Source organism: Drosophila innubila (assembly GCF_004354385.1).
Source record: "Drosophila innubila isolate TH190305 chromosome 2L unlocalized genomic scaffold, UK_Dinn_1.0 4_B_2L, whole genome shotgun sequence".
In the NCBI taxonomy this organism is placed as follows: Eukaryota; Metazoa; Arthropoda; class Insecta; order Diptera; family Drosophilidae; genus Drosophila; species Drosophila innubila.
In genome coordinates, this window is record NW_022995372.1 from 14366175 (window position 1) to 14386715 (window position 20541).

Here is a 20541-nt window from a genome sequence, read left to right on the forward strand (position 1 = left end):
AATACATTTACAAAGCACGCTAAAATGTACAGGACACAGGAATGAAAAATTAGTTAAATCTTTTGATGTAATATTTTTCGTTGATGCATTACAAATTATTTGCAAATTATGAAGGACAAGAAAAATATAATTAGCTTAACAAGACTCTTAAGGAACAATTTAATTAGGTAATATTCATTAAAATACACTTGAGAATTTACGAATCGGTGCGTTAAATAAGCCAGGTAAATAAAGCACGGATTTGTGCTTTTGTATGTTTGTGGTGTGTGTGAATGACAAGCATTAAATACGTTATAATTTACTTGTAACACATTCTGCGTAACGTCTGAAGCAAACTTTTGGCATGGATCTTACAGGAAGTACATCCACTAAATAACTTTACAGTTGTCTTGAGTCGCAGCTAAAAACGATTTTCCACTAGTCGATATTTAATGAAGACATCAGATCCTCCACACTAAAATTAAGAAATGCAATATATATAGTAATTATAAAAATAGAATAACAATCCTCAGGACGTATTTTACACTTGCACGCACGTTATATCTAGATCCTGAAAGGCCACGCCCAGCCAGGCAACAACGAGACAATAATGCTGAAATAGCTGCAGCAAAAGTTCGCCTTCGTCCAGCATTTCCAAACGTTCGATACGTTGCCGCTCCGATGACGAAATGCTATCGTACACTTGGACCATATCCCAGGCGCGTGCTCCACTCCATCCGCAATCCTTGAAGCGATTGGTTTGAGTCTCCAGTGATAGACAGGACTCCACGCCGGCTAAACTACAGCCACGACTGCGTAGATTGTTGAGCATAACATCGCCAAATCGATCATTCATGTTGACCTAAAAGACAAATTCCGAATATTTTTTATATGAAAATATACTCCTACGTGTATCCTTCAGAACTCAACCTGTTCGTAGTTAACAAAAACAGCGGCTTGAAACTTCTGTGCTATCCATTTGAGCAGATTTCTACAGTTTTGCGCCTCAATGTAAACGAGTACGCATTCCGCTAAAAAGATGGTAGGTAGCGTGTAGTCAACCTCGGCTTGCTGCAGTTTATTGTCCACCTCATCGAGATTACGCAAATCAACGCCCATCAGATGATAGCTGGGTCCATGCAAGTCCGTCGGACTGAGACGCACCTCGCCGTCTTCATCATGGATTTTGGCCAGTAACGCTTTGTTTCGCTTGATTGTATAGCATTTGCGTGCCGTGACTGTTGGAAAGTCCAGTTCAATAAAGTTCTTCACCTGATGCGCTGTGTCCCTTAGGCGAAAGTATAGTGTATCGAAACCACAGCCTAGGTTGATAATCTGGCAATTCCCAGCGGTTTTCTGCAATGGTCATGGTCATTAAGCATTATAAGTTAAGTGCAAGGCCAAAATTTGGGTGTGACGCACAAACGCGACACATGCGCAGCATCAACCATTGTTCAGTGCAACAGGATTCAGTTTTCAAATTCAATGCCAAAGTTCGGAATGGCACTTGACCTTAATTTGTGGCACGGCCAGACGTTTGGATGGCGACAGACATGAGAAATGCTGAGCTTTGTAATTGGGAAGAGTCACGATAATTGAATGTAGACATTTTATTTACATAGTTGAAAATTGTAATTATTGAGCAAGAGCTTAAATGAAAATAGCTATCAACAATTTTGGAGAAACTTTAAATTAAAAATTTTACTAGAAATTATCTTTAATAAATAATATTGCCTCATAATACTTTCGACAATTAATTTCTCAAAATTTTGAGGATTGAATAATTTAAGCTTTTCAGTATAAGTCCGATAAAAGGGAAAACGACAGTTTTTAAATAATTAGTAAAATATAATGTGATAAAAATCTATTTTAATTTTAATCAGCAACAGGTCTGAATATATTTTGAAAGCCTATAAAAATTAAGAAAAATCAGTTTTCTAACTTTATAAGAATATAACTGAATATATATCACCACTTTGAAAAATGCAATTTAAGATAATAATAAGAAAGTATGAAATTTATGTGAATATTTTGTTTTTGAAGTGATCTTTTTTTTTTGAAGCAAGTCAAGTTTTTAGTTTTAAAAATAATTAGCGATTCAGATGATAAGAGGTTAGTTCCTTCACGGGCGTATCTCTGACTAAATTGATTCAGAGACTTAAGGCCATGACGCGCATGTCCCGTTATTTATAGTTTGCTGTTTAGTGCATGCAACCTTCACAAGTAGTAAAATGCAGCAACTACAACTAACCTTCAGAAAATTCTCCACACACATCTCAACGCCCTTGACTCGCGCAAAGTAGCCACGATTTATCTCCGGCGCTTTTCGCTCCTGATTGCGCACAAAGTAACCAATGTAATCGTCCTTCCAGTAGCCAAGGCGCACAGCACCTCGCTTGCAATCGCTGGCATCGTCATTGGTGGCAATAACTGCTTCATCACATGGATGAAATTTGTGTGTGCTGTTATGTGCAACTCCTCCGCCCGCCGGTGGAGGCTCCATGACGACTGCTGTTTGTTTAGTGCTCCTCTTGTTCAACCTTTGCAACCTCTTGTTGCGCGTTTGTTACACTGTGCCCGATGATAACCGCACTCGCTGGATTTCTTCCGTAAACAGTTGTAAACACTATTTGATTGACCAACAGGTCAACGCAAGCTTCAGCTGAAATATTTTACAATTAACGTGATTTTAAACAAGTTACAGCTTGGTAAAAATACCTTCGTAATTCGTTGCTGTGTCCGGCACCCAAACTTATTTATATTATTGGCGACTAATGCAAAGGCGTGGGGAGGGTAGAGAACTAAGTAACACGACGAGGGTTGCCCATCCCGTAAAAGTTTTCGATCTGGTTTGATTTTTTGTACTTAAAAAAAACAAGTACATTTCCGAAATTGGGTGCTTTTCATTTTTTACTTAATTTAGAACTTTTCTTTTTTATTTTCTAGAATTTTTTAAATTTTTGCATAGTTTTTCTTAGAATTTTCATGACTTTTTGATATGATTTTTTTTTAGAATCAAATTTTCTAACTGTTCTTCCCGAGGGCTGACTTCAAACCTTTTTGAAACTGTAAACCTTAATTTTTTCTAATTTCTAAATTTTCATTCTCGTCAAATTTATTAATTTTTTTTGCGTTTTAAATTTGCAATTTTTTATCAGTGATGATGACATTTTGAGCTGAGATGAGACGACTGAAGCGCCACCTACCGCGGTGTTTGGACAAACTCTGACTAGGCAAAAGTGCCCAAAATCACGGGCTGCCATACTTGGCGTTTAATTTATTGTTTGTTGTCCATTTGCGCGCTTCACGTGTTGGCACTGTTATTTTCTGAGCTCGTTTGCTAGAAAAATATTAAAATTGCTATTAGCTGTAAGTCTGGCTATTTTAAATATTTATTCAGCTAAGTATTGCTATTAATATTTTTGGTAAAACTGTGCAAAAGTCCCACATTAACAAATTTAACAGAAACAGCTATTGTTCGCCCCCAAAACTTGCCAGCACTGGTGAGGAAGACTGCCATGTCCAAAGGCTGCCACCCAGCAGAATTTACCGATCTGGCAGGGTGAACCATTTTGGGAACATTGTAAAAATTGGTAACAAAAATTTTTTCCACCCAGTTTTGGCAATTTTCGAGATATTGAAGCAAATTTTTTTAATTTTTTTCCAGAATTTTTGTTAGAATTTTATAGATTTTTTGATATATTTTTTTCAAATTAAATTTGTAGCATTTCTCCTTTTGGGGCTAAGAGCTTTAACCTTTATTTAAATTAAAAATTTCATATAATTATAAATTTTGCTAACTATTTTTCTAAACGAACTTTAAATGAATTTACTAAAGTGAACGAGCGAAGTAAATTCCAGAGTGCAGCAGTAAGTGTTGGTAAATTTCTTAATTTACGGCTGATTGTTTTCGACATTGGGTATCGAATATACGAAATGCCGCCAAACTTGTAATTCAAAAGATTTCCTTTTTTTTAAACCTGCTTCAAATAAATATAGTTAACCCAAGATGCAATTGTAAATTAACTAATTAGCATAAGTATAATTGTGTAAAAAGCCACCAGCACTGCAAACTTTTAAACTATAAACAACGCGTGCCACAATTTGAGTCAAAATTAACTCCATCAAAATCATTAAAAGTGCTCTAATTGTTTCCCGCATCTTTGACATCGGAAGCGACGGCAGTTATAATTAAAATCATCAGCTACGCCCAAGCCACCGAGTGAGTCTTCAACTCAATAAGACGGGGTCAAAATGTGAACTGGCTTTAATTGTTGATGCGTTTTACATTTACGATGAATTACAATCGCCAAGACTTTGTAAAATAGAATAATAAATTATGTTAATTGCGACTTATTGTTATGCAAAAATATCTAATTATGCCGACAATTGTGAATTACCTCTGTAAACTGTCTCTTAAGAAGCTTAAATCTAAAAAGTCTGATGCCTCCTTATTTAAGTAAATCACTGAAGACCTTTTGAAATTTTTTCTTTTTTTTAAATGATATATATTAATTTGGACAAAACTCTACCAAAAATAAACTGAAAAAATTCAAAAATCTTTTTGTTTAAAAGATCACCAATTCGAAAATTATCTTTTAAAGCAAACTGATCTATTCTTGGCCATCTTGTGCGCAGTTTGTGAAACATAAATTAGCCACCTATGATTTTGCCCTAAGGCTCTCTTCACTCTCAATATCGCTCTTCCGCTCTCTTGCTGTCTTTTTATCTCTTGCACCCACACTCGCTCTCTAGCTCCGTCCGCGGCAGGTTAGTTGGGGTCGCGAGAGCCACTTGCCGCTTCAGTTTGGTTTTAACGTTCGTGAGCGTCGGGTGTGTCAGTTGAAAGCTGCGCGCGTCACATACGAAAAATTCACTCAGGTGTGTTGTGTGACTCAAAGTTGGTAACAAGAGCGTAGCTACGTGAGTAAGCCAGCTCAGTGTGTCTGTGTTAACAAAGTAACCTTCAGAAGTATGAGTGCTGAGTGCGTAAAATGCGTATGTGTGTGTTAGTTTAACTGACTCTCGTTTTGACGTTTCATTTGACTCTGGCTCTCTTCTTACCTGTGAGCTGTCTCAAAACTCAAAAATGGTCATTTCGTTACGTTTACGTTTTTCTTGCTTATTTCGTAAATTGTGAGTATAACTTTTAGTGATTTTTCGGGGCGTTGGCATTAGGCGCGTACTCAATGAAAGTTTAACAAAGCCAAAGAAAAAATTATTTCGAATGAATAAGCCAAAAAAATACTCTTAGATTAGATAGTGCAAAAAGGTCAAAAAGAGAACAACAAAAAAACCCAATAAAAACAATAAAAAAAACGCAACAAGTTGTTGGCGTCGGCGCTGGCAGCGACGTCATCAATTGGAGCATAACTGTAAAACAAGTGAGATTAAAGAAGCAGCAGCAGCAACAACAGCAACACGATTGCCGCGCATTGGGCCAACAACGCGACTTAAAACTAACACAAGCACACACAAGCACGTACATACTAAAGACAACAACTACACCTGCAAACGCTTCACTTTCAACGTTATCGTTGCGTCGTATTGTTTGCTTTGTGATTGCGAAAATAAAAAACTAAATGAATGTGATTCACCAGTACAACAAAAACAGCAATAATAAATATATGTAATGTGATATGAAAATTCCCGCAAGTTACCGTTGCCAAACATTCTGCAAAGAGGGTGACAACACTCCACTCCAATTTGTGCAGGCGTGTGCATTTCCGACCTTTTTTTAAGCAAGAATAAGCAGAAGTAGGTAGTAAAGGAAAGAAGTAGGAGAAGAAGCAGCACTTTTGAGTGTAACGCCGTAACCTGAGGCGGCTGCCTGCGTTGGTGGCAGGTTAATGCACTTTATTTGCATGTTGCAACATCATCAGCTAACAGCAACAAAAAAAAATTTGCGAGTGTCTGAGTGAGTCCTTGTGCCAGTTTATGTGACGTTGACGTCGCCACTTGCTGCAATTGAGCCGCCTTGTTGTAATTAAATGCCAATAGTTTAGCTCAATTTCGTTGTGGTTTGGGAAATTTCTCACGGACAATTTCAGTTGCATTGCTGGGATATTTATTTAGCTGTACTTTTTGTCGACATTGGTTAAGTTGGTAGGAAATTAATTTTAGGAACCACAGGAAATATTCAGAGCCCTAGCAACCAAAGTTTTCTTAAAAATAATTTGATAATTTTAAATTTTCGACAGTATTTTATTTTTAGACCCCGTACTTAAAGGCGTACAGAGGTCTATAAAGTTATTTGTAATTACTGCCTATAAAATGGATACAAATAACGCTATTGAATGAAATTTAGTTGGACATTTAATTGAAATTCAAAATCTGTAATGAAGAAAATTTTGTACTGAAAATTTTATAATATTTATTGCTGTCCTTTCTCTTAGTCCAAGATTTATTTATTCTTTTTATAAACTTTCTACAACTGAGATCTTAAGAATGGTATTTAAATCATTAGCACCATCTCGACTCGTAGTTAATTAATTGCAATGACATGACCTTTTGCTTTTTATACTCGGTGCACAATTAACCAATTAACTGCAACTCCATCGCAGACAAAGGAAGTAATCTGAATCACTCAATGGAGCTCCACTGCAGTAACTCCCATCATATGCGCCATGTATTTGACTCCAATTTAAAATTACTCGCAAAGTCGCATTTGATGCTGTAACTTATTTTTAGCGCATTTTTTCTATATCGTTGTTGTGTGGAAGTGGAAACGGGTTTGTCGGTCTCTCGGTCTCTTGACTTCTATCGCCGTCTTAACGCATAAAACAAACAACATACATACATAGCTGAGGCTAACATAATGGGAAAACCAGTTTGGTCACTCTTACTCACCGCCGAGATTTGTTGTTTATCAACAACAATAAAAAAATGTTTATAAAATTATTGTTGTTAATATGTAGGTATTTCATAGTTTACAATAGGTGAAAGGATAAAAGTAAACTAATAGAACTAATAGACTCGGCCCTAGGTGAATTTCAGGAACTGAACTATGAGCATTCTCCTAGCTAAGCTGAAATCGAGAACACCTCAAGTTAAAGGCGCACAACATAAGAAACTCACACTTGTGATTGAAGAATTTCAAGAAGTTAGATTCTTTAACAAGTTATGAAGACTTTGTCCAGCTACCTGAAATTATTTCTTGACTAATACTTGACTCTTGGTCATTAAATCGCATTTCTTTTAAGTTTACATATGGGATTCTTTTATAATAAATATCAATTCAAAAAAACAATATCAAGAAATGAAGTTTAAGAAAATGGAGCCATTTTAATAGAAAGTAGAAAATAATATTGCTTTATTTATATTATATTTATAAAATGTTAAAGGATAATGAATTAATAAAATAATATTATAATAATAAAACGAACAATTATACTGTCTATTTTATCTTTGCAGCTGAAAATGAAAAATAAAATATATTATAATAATTGTAATAATTAGATTTTCTCAACAACTTTTAGTTCAAAATGACACATAAATTTAAATATCGCGACAAACTAAAATGTCTAACTGGCACACTGATGATATTAATGGTAATTCACACACTGCCCAGAAACATTGAAGCACAAACGCGAGATCCTCGATTTTACTCCCGCGTGGGTGTCGACTATCGATGGCCAAGTCCTGGAGATCCAGATTACAGGTGAGTTGAATGGATTTTCAGTGGCAAACATACCTCAAATTTATCCAATGATTTACAGAACTTACACTTTCAACGATCGTCGTTACGGGCATTATCAACCGAATGGTTATGGTGCCAATTATCCTGGCAGAAATCCACCCGGACAATATCCACAGGGTATGCCCAATGAAGATCGCTTTCGTTTTGATCCGGTGAGAGTCTATTGAATTTCAGGCACTTATTAACCAATTGACGCTGAGTTTAATCAATTATATCGGGTGACACAAAAGTTGACCCCAAAAGACAGAGAAAACAGACAGTACTATATGCTTCAAAAACGAACAATGACAGACCATTGAGAACTGTGAACTGACAACTGATCTCTTGACTGATCCATACAAATCTTCCTAATATCAAAGCAATAATCTTAATTAAGTTTTCATGCGTTCGAAAAGTCGACGTAATCAATTACACATGTTACTCATCCGCCTACAACAATAACAAATAATAAACACGTATTACTGATATAGTTGAGTATGATCGACTTTAGATACCCAGCGATCAGTCCCTAAGATGTACTGGAAATGATATCGAAACAATTGTCGGTTACGTTTTCAATTTAAACTCTAAAATTTTAAAAACTTATTGATATTAGAAACAAATTTTGGTATTAAATTATAATCAGAAAGGTAACTGAAAGTGATTAAAATTTTAGGCAGACATCGAGAATCGTAGGCTGTAAATCATACACTCTCTGAAGAATAACCTGCAGAATCTTAAAGCAATTCACAAGCATAAAGCGTTTGAAAATGACTTGTAATTTACGAATGGAACCGAAACTCTTTTATACAATTAAAATCAAAATTTCGTGTAAAACAAATGATTATTTTTGGAGATTGGATACAACAATTATAATATCTAACCCTAATTTAATTCACAGAATGATCCAAATGCAAGGACGCAATTTCCTGGAGTCTTGGCCGGCTGGCGTGAGGATTTGCAGGGTAAACAACGAAGGGATTCGTTGACACTCGAGCGTGATGTGTTCGTGACAACAAATTATGGACAGGTGCAGGGATTTAAGGTCTATATGTATGATAATCCCGATCCGAAATCGTTCTATCGACCCTATCACTCCACTGTGGATCGTGTGATGGGCGAGTGTTCGGTATTCTTGGGCATTCCTTACGCCCTCCCGCCCACGTTTGAGGGTCGCTTTAAGCCACCTCGTGCTCATCGTGGCTGGCAGCTGTTGCAGGCTGTGGACTTTGGGCCAGCTTGTCCACAACCGGTACGATATACAGGGGCTACTAAAGGTGTCATGGACATGGACGAGGATTGCTTGTATCTGAATGTTTATTCACCCAAGGTAAGATTGATCAATGCTTTACCAAATTAAAATAATTGAGTGTTTTTTAAGAGTTTTCCAAAATCTAGCCTGAATCTTTCAAATCACATTAAATTATTTATCTATCTACTATCTATCTTTCCTTTACAGACTGGCGCTGGCGTGGCACAGAAGTATCCGGTTATGGTTTATATACACGGTGGCGAATTTGTGCGTGGCGCCTCCAATCTATTCCAGGGTCACATGCTGGCCTCGTTTTACGATGTGGTTGTAGTCACTCTTAACTACCGACTGGGCGCTTTGGGTTTCTTGTCCACAGCAGATGAGAACTCGCCTGGCAACTATGGCATCTTGGACCAGGCCATGGCACTGAAATGGGTCCACGATAATATTGAATTCTTTAATGGCGATCGTGATTCTATTACGCTGTTTGGCCCCGGAGCTGGTGGCGCCTCGGCTGGACTTTTGATGGTGGCTCCACAGACACGCAATCTTGTGAAGCGTGTGATTGCCCAGTCTGGTTCGGCTTTAGCGGATTGGGCTTTTATCCAGGACAAGTATAGAGCACAAAATACAAGCCGTGTGCTGGGTCAAGTGCTGGGCTGTTCCATTGATTCCTCCTGGAAGCTGGTCAACTGTCTGCGCACTGGTCGAAGTTTCTATGAGCTCGGTAATGCGGAGTTCTCCGCTCAGGTGGGAAGCTTCCCTTGGGGCCCAGTGTTGGATCATAATTTCACATTGCCGGCCGATGATTGGTATGAGGGCTGGCGGGAGAAAGATTGGCGTTTCCTCACCCAAACACCCGAGACTCTGATCCGTGCTGGCAGATTCAATAGGAATATCCAGTACATGACGGGAGTGACCACACAGGAGGCGGCTTTCTTTGTCGCCCAGAATGAATCCTTGTCTCCTTTCTTCGAAGTAAATGGGAAATTCTTTGAGCAGAAGATTAGGGAGCATGTCTTTCGCTATAACTACACCCTGAATCCAATTGGTGTCTACGAAGCCATTAAATACATGTACACCTTTTGGCCAGATCCCAATAATAACACAATTATACGAGATCAATATATCAATATGCTGAGCGATCTCTACTATCGTGCGCCAGTTGATCAAATGGTCAAGTTATTGCTGGAACAGAAGATACCAGTTTATATGTATGTACTCAACACCACAGTGGAGGCACTTAATCTTCCCCAATGGCGCAAATATCCTCACGATACGGAGCATTACTTTTTAACTGGTGCTCCCTTCATGGACACCGAGTTCTTTCCCAAAAAGGAGCATCTGCAACGAAACATGTGGACGGATAATGATCGCAACATGAGTCATTTCTTCATGCAGACCTATTCGAATTTTGCAAGATATGGGTAAGTGGAGGAAACTAGACTATATATCTATCTATATATAAAACTGTTTGTCCTGATTGACTGACTGACAAGATAAATTCATCGTGGAGTTAGACAACTTTTTGTGAAATTCGAACTGGAAGGGCACAATATTGAAAAATACGATGAAATATCTTTGAATGAATTCTTTTTTTATACTCTATCCGTCCGTCCGTCGGTTTTAAGTTCTTAGAGAACACACATAGACTTGCCCGCTTATTTTTAATTCTGAAATTCTAGCGACTTTTCTAATAACCAAAGAATCAAACTGAAACAACTATTTCGGTAAAGGGTTCTATTTCAGTTTTCATCTTTCGGTTTCGGTATCACTACCGGTACGTAACTGTACATCAAATCAATTTTGAAACATTTTAAAGGCGTCGTTTGACATGATTTCTTACAAAAAAATGAAAGGTCTCAGAATCAAGTTTAAAGGGTCGTTATATACTAATTACGATATAAATAATAAAATTTTATAAATGCAAAAAAATTTATATACAATAAGAGACCGAATCATTAATAAAATGGCATTCTGATAGAAAATCGGGTCAGTTTTCTTCAAGTTATGACAGTTGGAAGTTTGTCTTTACCACAACCGTACCGGTACAAGCGTTTTGGTTTTGGGTTCTTGAAAGACAATTAATTTCGGTTACTGTTTCAGTTCCGGTCCTAAAAATGAAACAGTTTGTTTCGGTTAACGGTTCCGATACCGGTTACGGTGTTATTTCCTGCTAATAAGTCTTTATGAATCAACAGCAATCCGACGCCACAACAAGTGCTGGGCATGCACTTCCAGCGCGCCTATCAAGGAGAGATTCGTTATCTTAATATTAATACCACCTACAATTCATCGATCCTGCTTAATTATCGGCAAACAGAGTGCGCATTCTGGACGCAATATTTACCCACTGTTATTGGGGTTCTGGTGCCAACATATCCGCCCACTACGGAGTATTGGTGGGAGCCGAAGGAGCCGCTGCAAATAGCCTTTTGGAGCATGTCGGTGGCATGCTTCTTTCTCATTGTGCTCGTCGTCATCTGTTGCATCATGTGGCGCAATGCCAAGCGGTTAGTCTAAAATATTATTGAACTGTAAATCAGTTTTTCAATTTGTCAATTCCATTTGCAGACAATCGGATCGTTTCTACGATGAGGATGTATTCATCAATGGCGAGGGCATGGAACCAGAGCAAGATCCACGTGGCGTGGACAATGCGCACATGGTAACCAATCATCATGCACTGCGCTCAAGGGATAACATCTACGAGTACCGAGATTCTCCATCGACTAAAACACTGGCCAGCAAGGTGCATACGGATACCACATCCCTGCGTTCGCCCAGCTCACTGGCCATGACCCAAAAGTCTGGCAGTCAGGCCTCCCTGAAGTCGGGCATCTCGCTGAAGGAGACAAATGGCAGTCTGGTCAAGTCGGAGCGTGCTGCGACACCACGTTCCCAGGCCAATGGAACAACTGTGAAAGCGGCGCCTGTTGAGGAGAAGCGTCTGCTACAGCCCATCTCGAGTACGCCGGTGCCACAGCTGCAATCGGAGCCAACAAATCGATCAAAGCCTGCCAGTGTGGCCAGCAGCAGCAGTCGGAGCACAACTCCTGTGCCATCGGCACGCACCACAACAACGACAGCGACGCTGACAACACAACCAGCGGTGCAGCAAGTGATGCAAAAAGTGGTTCAGCCAACGGTGCAACCAGCGGTGCAGCCAAGACGTACACAGCTCGTGGAGGGCGTGCCACAAACATCAGTCTAAGTAACCGCTCTCTAAGCACGGGATGTGCTTAGAGAGTTAACCGTCAGAGCTTTTGAATGAACAACAAAATAATGTAACATTGACATTGGAGTAAGCTCTTTCGTCCTCATTTCATCTTCTTTAACTAATATATACTTCTTCACCGACAGATCCCACAGTTATTCGCGTATTCCTGCATAATTAGTTGACATTTCAATAGAGCCAGAATTTTAGTTTTATATTATTTATAATTAGATTTAAACAGGTCTCTAAGATCTCCGGATCCCCTACATGTAGCTAACTTATATCTTCTTATACAACAAAGTTTATGTACACTTTTCTCCGTTTTTTGAATTTTCATTTCTAATACATTTGTTGAAAATTTTTCAAAAAGCCAATATACTGTAATTAATAATGAAAAACTGTGTAAATCGTAGAAAAATGTACAAAAACATTGTGGTACATGCTGGGTATTAATTAAGCATTTTTAATTTCTTTTACTGATTTTTTTTTCCAAATATTTGTTAAGTTCGATAACCCAACGAATACGAATCCATATCAATGACATTCCATAGAAAAGTTGTTAGTCTCTTTAGAGGCGACGCCTTTCAATGTATATACAAATTGTATTAACAAAATGTACATTAAGTTATAAATTTAGATTGTAAATTAATTTAAGAAATGTCCCCAATATAATTTTAATGCATCTATTCAAATTTAAGAAGTTTCTAAACAATTATAGTAATCTTAACAAATACGATTATATGTTTTGAATAAAACTGAATCCAACTTAGCAGAGCACCGATTGAAATTCCCATCATAATCACATAATTATTAATCATCAATTATTTATAAATTATAAGACAAGTGCCTTTATGCGGATCTAGCCTAAAGTTAAGTAAATGTACTCATGTATTTAATTATATATGTATGTATTTTATATGTATGTTTTATGTGTCGCATATATAGAACCAAACGACCATACAAATCAGTGTGAACCGTCCAATAATTTTTATGTTTTCATGTGAAGCGTGTGTAACTTGTTTATTTTATATGTTTATGTATATATAATATATAGATTATATGATCTATTGTTTACATGTTTGAAAACATAAAAATACACTAGCATTAACATTACCACTTACATTTATATTTAGTTTATTTTATTTTATTTTATTGTAATCATACAATTTTAACTATTATTTCATTTGTAAAATGTCCAACACAATGTTAATGCTTCACGTGTCTTGTGTTCTTTCATCATCAAAACACAAAAACCATAAAATTAGTAAATAAAGTTTTCTTTTTGTGCTTAAAGATACATTAGCTTGAAATCGACTTATAAATAAAGCGAGGCGGCAAACACAATGTCGCGTTTCAGGAGACGTATTCCCTCGGAGAATTTGTTCTCCAAATCTGTATTGCCAATGGTCTTTGAGGCCTGGCATAGCTGACGCAGCAGCTCCTCCAGACGCCGCATGCAACGAATAATGGAACCCTCAAAGATGTCGGTCATTTTGCATACGCTGAGGAAACTGGAACCCTTGCACCAGGCGAGCACAACGTCCATTAGGAAGGGCTTGAACTTATCCACATAGTTATCCTCATCCAGTTGCAGTTTGCACTCCGACGACACCTTGGCAATGCGCCGGGCCAGACTCTGTAGGGAACGCAACGGGCCGGACAGCTCTGTGGCACTTTTTGGCGACTCGGAAGACTTCTCGTCGCATACAAAACAGGACAACAATGCAACTGCTTGTGGAGCTGAAAGTTCGTTGAATACACCATTAAAGATCATTTCCGTGATGAGCAATTCATCGGCAGAGCTCAGTTCACAGGCGACGCGACCCTTGAACTCTATGACATCGCCTGGCTTGCAATAGCCCATGCGTCGGAGCACGCGTTTGCGATACTTAAGCTCGTCCATCTGCAGCAGACTGCGGGCAGCCTTCAGTTCCATCTTTAGATCACGCAGGTCCGCCTGTAACGTCAACTTGTCCATGTAGCGTTTGTGTATGCGCTCCAATTCTGGAGATTTGTGCAGCGGATGCTCCTCAAGCAACGTCTCGAACTGTGCAATGGTATCCACAATTTTGCGGAACTCGGAATCCTTGATATTCATGTCGTCAACGGGATGCAGCACAGGTGGACCCAAGGGAAAGCGTTTCTTCGCCTCCTGAATGGTCTTAAGAACAGCACGTCGATTGTCCGCAGTGCGCAGATCATTGGGAAAGTAGACGCGTATAGAACTGATTTGGGTGATTAGTGTATTGGCCACTGGAACGACTTCCATGCAGCCACGTTCGTTGGGTGGACAGGGCTCGGTGTCGCCAGTCTTGGCCGCTTCCTCGCTCACGTGCAGCAAAACATCGACAGTAACACCCGGATCGCTCTTCATGGGATTCTTGCGGTTCTGATCCTGTTTTTTAAAGTTCAATATAATGCCCCAATCGTACTCCTGCTTGCCAGCTGCCACTTTCACCAGGCGACCTGGTTGCAGAAATGGAACCAGAAATTGTGGTTTTGTAATCCATTCGCGGAATTTCTTGCCGTTCAACTCAAGCTGATCCCGTATGTGATGATAAGAGGCAATGTTGTGCTCATCCTTGATGCTCAGTTTGTTTAGCTGCTGTGTCTTTTCCTGCACCTGATCATGTAGACCAGGAAGAGCAGCCTGATTTTGAAACTGATAGAAACTGCGCTCCAGCATATACTCTGGATTGATTTCCTCCACGCGCAGCAGATTCAACACCATGTTGTAAGTCAGATGGAAGGCAGAATTCAGTGTGTCCGCCTTGCCTTGGACTATCTCGCGACCCACCACGGGTGACACCTTCTCATCGATCATCAGTATGACAATACCCTTGTCATCCAAGCCACGACGTCCGGCACGGCCAGCCATTTGTATATACTCGCCAGAGCTGATCCAACGAAAGTCTTTGCCATCGAATTTACGTGGAGCGGTAAAGAGAACTGTACGCGCCGGCATGTTTAGTCCCATGGCAAAGGTTTCTGTGGCAAAGAGAGCCTTGATTAGACCCTCGCCGAACAGAATCTCAATGGTCTCCTTGAGAATGGGCAACAGTCCACCGTGATGTATGCCAATGCCGCGTCGCAGCAATGGCAGTACATTCTCAACCTGCGGCAGGCGACGATCCTCCTCAGAGAGTACATCCATGGCATTGTGAAAGACCTCGTCCACGAGCTTCTTCTCATCCAGTGTGTTAAAGTCAAGCTTGGCCATTTGCATTGCATAAATCTCGCAATCCTTTTTGCTGAACGAGAAGATGATGACGGGTGCAAAGTTGCGTTCCATGATCATCTTGACAATCTTGAAAATGTTTGTTTGCCCCGAATTGTGACCCTTGATGCCGCCCTTACGCCCCTTTTGATCCCCCTTGCCCGCCTCACCTGCAAATATAAATATTTTAAGAATTTCTCCAAGACATGCAACTTTGTATTGAGCTCACCTGCACTGGCCAAGACCGCCATAGCCGTGGTAAAGTTGTCCTCCTTGAACTGACCCTTCTCATCGACAATCAAATGGATGCCATCGCCGCCGGCTGGAAAGATGTAGTGCTGCAAGGGTGTGGGACGATAATCCGTGTAGACAACGTGACAAGGCTGCTTGTGAAGATGGCACACCCACTCGGCAAACTGACGGGCATTCGGTATGGTGGCAGAGAGGAACACATAGCGCACATTGTCGGGCAGCAGGATGAGTGTCTCCTCCCAGACGACGCCACGCTCCTTGTCGCGCATGTAGTGAATCTCATCGAAGATTACCCAACCCACCTCACGCATGACTTCACTGCCTCGGTACAGCATATTACGTAGAATCTCTGTGGTCATAATCAGACAGGAGGCCGACGGATTAATGGTTACATCGCCAGTGACTAGACCAACATCCTGAAACTCATCCGTGAACTCCCGAAACTTTTGATTGGACAGCGCCTTAATGGGCGTGGTGTAAATGACACGCTGCTTGGCCAACAACGACTTGGCAATCGCGTATTCCGCCACTACGGTTTTTCCCGCTGAAGTGTGAGCGGAAACCAGCACGCTCTGTGAGTTGTCTATGCAGAGAATGGCCTGCTTCTGGAAGGGATCCAGCACAAAGGGATATGTCTTGGCTGGCACGCCTGTAAATGGCTGCAGTGGGATGTACTCGTGATCGGGATGGGCGGCCACTTCGTGTGTACAGGACTCAGGCGACACTAGTTGATGGGTGACAATGCGCACACGAAGAGCTTCCAAGGCGCAATCGTCCAACTCCTCGATTTTGTCCTCTTCTTTTTCTTCTTTTACTTCAGCATCAGATTCATTATCGGCGTCCTTTGTGTCATCAGCACGTGGACGCTTTGAAGGCTCCGCCTCTTCATCCTTATCCTTTGCAGGGATTTCATCTTTAATCTTGGCATCCGAATTCGCTTGGCGTTTACTAGATTTGTTGCTGCTTTTGTTGTCGCTTACTGATGCAGCTTCATCAACTTTTTCTGCTTTCGTATTCTTTACAGGAATCGTTGGTATTGGCGCCTTGAGACTTTCTGGCGGTACCTCGTTGAAGCAGTCAAATAGCTCGTCAATATCCATTTTGATTTACAAAAACTTTTATATTTATAAACAGTCACTTTTTTTGTATCGAAAACGCACGCCGCATTTGTTAAAAGCATGTGAATTTGTAGTCAGGGCTGGAAGCAATATAAATTTAACAGTGGTCTATTCTGTTACTTAACAGTGGGAACAGTTTTACTAATATCGATCGGAGCACTGTTGTCAACTTGGCTATTTTGTAGCAAGATCTGGTTTTAATCAGTGTTCGATTGTTAAAAAATTTTGAAAATTGTTATTAGCCGGTAACCTGGCTATTTTAAATATATTTTCAGGATTGTTTTTTATTTTATTTTTGTTAAGGTGCACCCAAAAATGCTTGAACACAATATGAAAATGGCCTTAAGTCCGTGAACTAAGCCTGCCAAACCGATTTTAGTTGCGACATGACCTCTAAAGCCACTTGGCAGCACCGAAACTACATTTTTGCATATTTCTAAGTTTCGGCGGGAAACAGCAGGCTGTGAATTAAACGTAGCTGACACAAAAGTACAAAAAAGTTGTCAAATTTGATATTAAAGATGCCATCAACGCCAAAAGCTGCAACGCCTAGTTCTGGCCATAGATACTGTGGCCTGGGCAAACATCATCTACGAGAGCCACACAAAACTGTAAAGCAAGAAAGTATGCTGCGGTTTGCTAGAAAAATCAACCCAGAGCTGCGGAAGTCAACGCTCATCTGCGGCGCTTGCTTCAATAGCCTGAAAACAATACACCATGTAAAACTTAAAAGAGCCATAAAACTACAAAAGGCTGCAGTCCAAGCCAACTCCGTTTCGGATGTAAGTAGCAGCCAACCGCAGTCGCAAAGCCTCAGTATTATTTCGGCGCCATCAACAACTTCATCAAGTTCCACGAGCCTCACTACGGTAAATGAGGTGACTTCAACGTCCACTGCCAAACGGAAGCGTACGGAATCGCCCGACGATGATGATGATTACATGTTGAGCTTAAATGCTGTAAATGGTACTAGATTACCACATATACAGCCGATACCAAAGCGACAACCAACAGTGCATTTAAATAAAGCTGCAATGGACATTTACCTGGCGGGCACTACAGGAGGGTGAAAAGGCTAATGGTATCTATCTACTGTAAGGACCGTAAGAACTGAATAAAGTTATGTATTTATTTTTTAAAAGAGTAAAATGTTATATGTTGTTAAAATTGAATTTGTTTGTCTTAAGTCGTATTAATTGAAATTAAATTATTTGTAATGAAGCTTAGCGAATGATTGTGTGAATTATTAAACTTGGTTTATTTTTTAGTATTAAATTGCTTAAAAATATTAATAAAAAAAAATATATATATATATACATTGTATTAAAATAAATAAAAATTATATTTATTATATAAACTAAAATCTGGGGATATTTTGGCAACTAAAAAGCAGCTAAAACGGGGAAAATATTTAAGAACAGTTTCGCCTTTTAATAGATTGTTGCGTCTCAACTAGATATTATCACTAAGCAAATAACCTAAAAAGTCTTTAGTCAACGAAAGTTCCACAAAAAAGCCTGACATTGTCCACCAGTCAAATTTCTCTAGCAAACCCATTCTGAAAATAGCCAGAACTAGCTACAAAATAGCTAAGCTGGCAACAGTGATTAGCCAACTGCAAAATGAATAACTGAATAAGTTCACTTGTTCATTTCAATGACCGGTTCATTTAAGATAATAAAAATTAAAAAAAAGTTTAATAAATATGAATAAATTTCATAAAAATTTAAAGTTTGAAGTAATACCAAATTAAAGTAAACATTTTAATGAAGGTTTGAAGTTCGGCAGGTAGGTACAAAAATGCAGAAAACATTTTTTTCGGAAATGTACAAAATTAAAAAAAATAATCAAACCAGATCGAAAATTTTTACTGGATGGGCAACTCTCTCGGTTCACTTTAGGAATTAGTTCACAATAGATCTCAGCCCGAACGATTCCATATTAAGAAGCCAGAGGCAGCAGACGCAGAAAGAATAACAAAAGTGAAAAATATATATTTTTGTCTTTATATAAACGTTAAATGGATACTGATGAGGTAAAGCGCGGTCGTGGACGTGGTCGAGGCTCACGGGCACGTGGTCGTGGACGCGGTCGTGGCCGGGGCCGTGGAAAGAAAATTGATGACACTAGCAGTACAATGGAAACATATGAAAGTGGCGTTGGCGTTGCTCTCGTCGTGGCATCCAGCAATGGAGGAGCACTGGACGATAGTCTAACGAGCCTGGAGTGTGCAGCGGATGTTGTAATGCAAGAAGTCGACAAGGAGAATGAGATTGAGACGCCAACAACAGTAGCCGAGGAACAAGCGACACCCATGGAAAATATGACGCCGCCGCAAACGCTACCACCGCCTCAGCAGGTAGCACCGCCGCCGTCAGTGTTGGCTCAAACAAGTAAGTTTTTAAAGTGGGCATTTCGATTTAAGAAAATGCACTCAACTGCCGTCGTTATTTGCAGTTGATATGGAAGCAGACATCTCACAGTTGGAGGCGCCAACGTTCACCACATTATCGCGGGGTCCGCCCGAGCCAATGTTGCGCCTGAAGTGGAACCACAAAGTCAGCCTCATTGGTGAGAAGGTGCTGAATCCCATGATTCACTGTTGCGACCAGTGTGACAAGCCTATACTCGTCTATGGCCGCATGATACCCTGCAAGCATGTATTCTGCCTCAAATGCGCCCGCGCCGAGCCAATCAAGACATGTCCACGCTGTAGCGATAAAGTGTTGCGCGTCGAGCAGTCTGGCTTGGGCACAGTCTTCATGTGCACACATGGAGGCAGTCGCTACGGAAGTACCGGGTGTCGTCGCACCTATTTATCACAACGCGATCTGCAGGCGCATATCAATCACAGGCATGTGGCGCCACCGCCGTTGACAACAGCCTCGGGTGTCGAATCGAAGGTGACGGAGATGAGCGGCCTGGAGTTGCATAAGCAGCGCAAGGCGAGTAGTTGCTATGGCTCCTAACAAAGCACCCTGTCTAATGCTTGCCCTTGCAGCTCTCCGAGTCCTCAGCCGCCTCCTCTGTTGCAGCTGCCCTTCTGCAGCAACGCTCTACGGCACGCGGTTCGGTCAGTGGCATTGGCTCTATACCTCCACCGGGATCTGCCGATCGAACCAACAACCACACGCATTCATCACTTACACAGGCAAATCTGGCACGCATTAACAATGCGAATGCCCAGGAGTGTCATCAGGGCAAGGCATCGTTGCACCAGACCCTAAAGAAGGGCACACACAAGTCGGAGTCGGTGGCAGATGCCTCGTACTATAGCAGCGTGTTAGCCTCTTTTGGCGGAAATCCAGGTACAGCAACAGCCGGCCCGCCGACCGGCTCGAGTGGTACAGCTGGCGGTGCTGGTGCGAGTGGTATCGGATCAGCGGCCGGAGCAGGTAGTAATCCTAATGCAGGTAATGCCGCTCAGTTGACAGGCGGCTATGAGACAAGCAATGCGGCAAGCGGCGGAAGCAGCAACTGGCAGTCATCGCAATATTATAGATAAAAATGGAAGAAGAAACAACCTAAACTTTTTACGCATGGTTTACGTAATTTTATTTTGTACAAATAAAAAAATTGTATAAAATGAATCTTATGTATGCAAATATATCGTTATTCGAATATCAATTTAAAATGCGCGAAACTGCCGATACCGATAAGATCGATATCATTGTGAACGACTGAAAAATGGTTACCCTAAATACAACAACTTTACATAAAAACTCTGTATTTTAAATGCATGCACGAATTTTTACTTATTTTATATAAAGCGAATTGACGAGCGCTCATTTGAATCTGCCCGTTGGCAAGAATCGTTATCGATATTGG

At 40.2% G+C, this 20541-nt stretch overlaps 5 protein-coding genes across 7 annotated transcripts; 3 read left to right on the plus strand and 2 right to left on the minus strand.

The window, feature by feature from the left end:
• Window positions 1–166: 166 nt before the first annotated feature.
• Window positions 167–2725, minus strand: LOC117780462 (leucine carboxyl methyltransferase 1). The gene is made up of 5 exons (XM_034617009.1): window positions 2698–2725; window positions 2231–2641; window positions 910–1335; window positions 537–841; window positions 167–454 (listed from the first exon to the last, which is right to left on the minus strand). The coding sequence occupies exons 2-5, from the start codon at window positions 2480–2482 to the stop codon at window positions 418–420; spliced, it is 1020 nt and encodes a 339-aa protein (XP_034472900.1). The 5' UTR covers window positions 2483–2641; window positions 2698–2725; the 3' UTR covers window positions 167–417.
• A 2064-nt stretch (window positions 2726–4789) lies between these two features.
• Window positions 4790–13421, plus strand: LOC117782139 (acetylcholinesterase). Of its 3 annotated transcripts, none has more exons than XM_034619114.1 (7): window positions 4790–4902; window positions 7458–7639; window positions 7698–7830; window positions 8559–8987; window positions 9117–10336; window positions 11111–11422; window positions 11484–12123. In XM_034619114.1, the coding sequence occupies exons 2-7, from the start codon at window positions 7464–7466 to the stop codon at window positions 12121–12123; spliced, it is 2910 nt and encodes a 969-aa protein (XP_034475005.1). In that variant the 5' UTR covers window positions 4790–4902; window positions 7458–7463. The 3 variants fall into 3 exon arrangements, 2 of the variants coding, with proteins under 2 accessions (XP_034475005.1, XP_034475006.1); XM_034619115.1 differs by having other exon boundaries at window positions 4790–4860; XR_004617231.1 differs by lacking the exon at window positions 4790–4902 and adding an exon at window positions 12273–13421 and having other exon boundaries at window positions 7464–7639; window positions 11484–12213.
• On the minus strand, window positions 12847–16791 carry LOC117782138 (exosome RNA helicase MTR4). The gene is made up of 2 exons (XM_034619113.1): window positions 15573–16791; window positions 12847–15513 (listed from the first exon to the last, which is right to left on the minus strand). The coding sequence occupies exons 1-2, from the start codon at window positions 16693–16695 to the stop codon at window positions 13442–13444; spliced, it is 3195 nt and encodes a 1064-aa protein (XP_034475004.1). The 5' UTR covers window positions 16696–16791; the 3' UTR covers window positions 12847–13441.
• Window positions 16792–17118: 327 nt separating this feature from the next.
• LOC117782144 lies at window positions 17119–17964 on the plus strand. Its single transcript, XM_034619119.1, has one exon. It carries the CDS (start codon window positions 17235–17237, stop codon window positions 17781–17783), a length of 549 nt encoding a protein of 182 aa, XP_034475010.1. The 5' UTR covers window positions 17119–17234; the 3' UTR covers window positions 17784–17964.
• A 679-nt stretch (window positions 17965–18643) lies between these two features.
• On the plus strand, window positions 18644–20426 carry LOC117782140 (E3 ubiquitin-protein ligase Hakai). The gene is made up of 3 exons (XM_034619116.1): window positions 18644–19106; window positions 19171–19658; window positions 19715–20426. The coding sequence occupies exons 1-3, from the start codon at window positions 18734–18736 to the stop codon at window positions 20216–20218; spliced, it is 1365 nt and encodes a 454-aa protein (XP_034475007.1). The 5' UTR covers window positions 18644–18733; the 3' UTR covers window positions 20219–20426.
• Window positions 20427–20541: the final 115 nt, after the last annotated feature.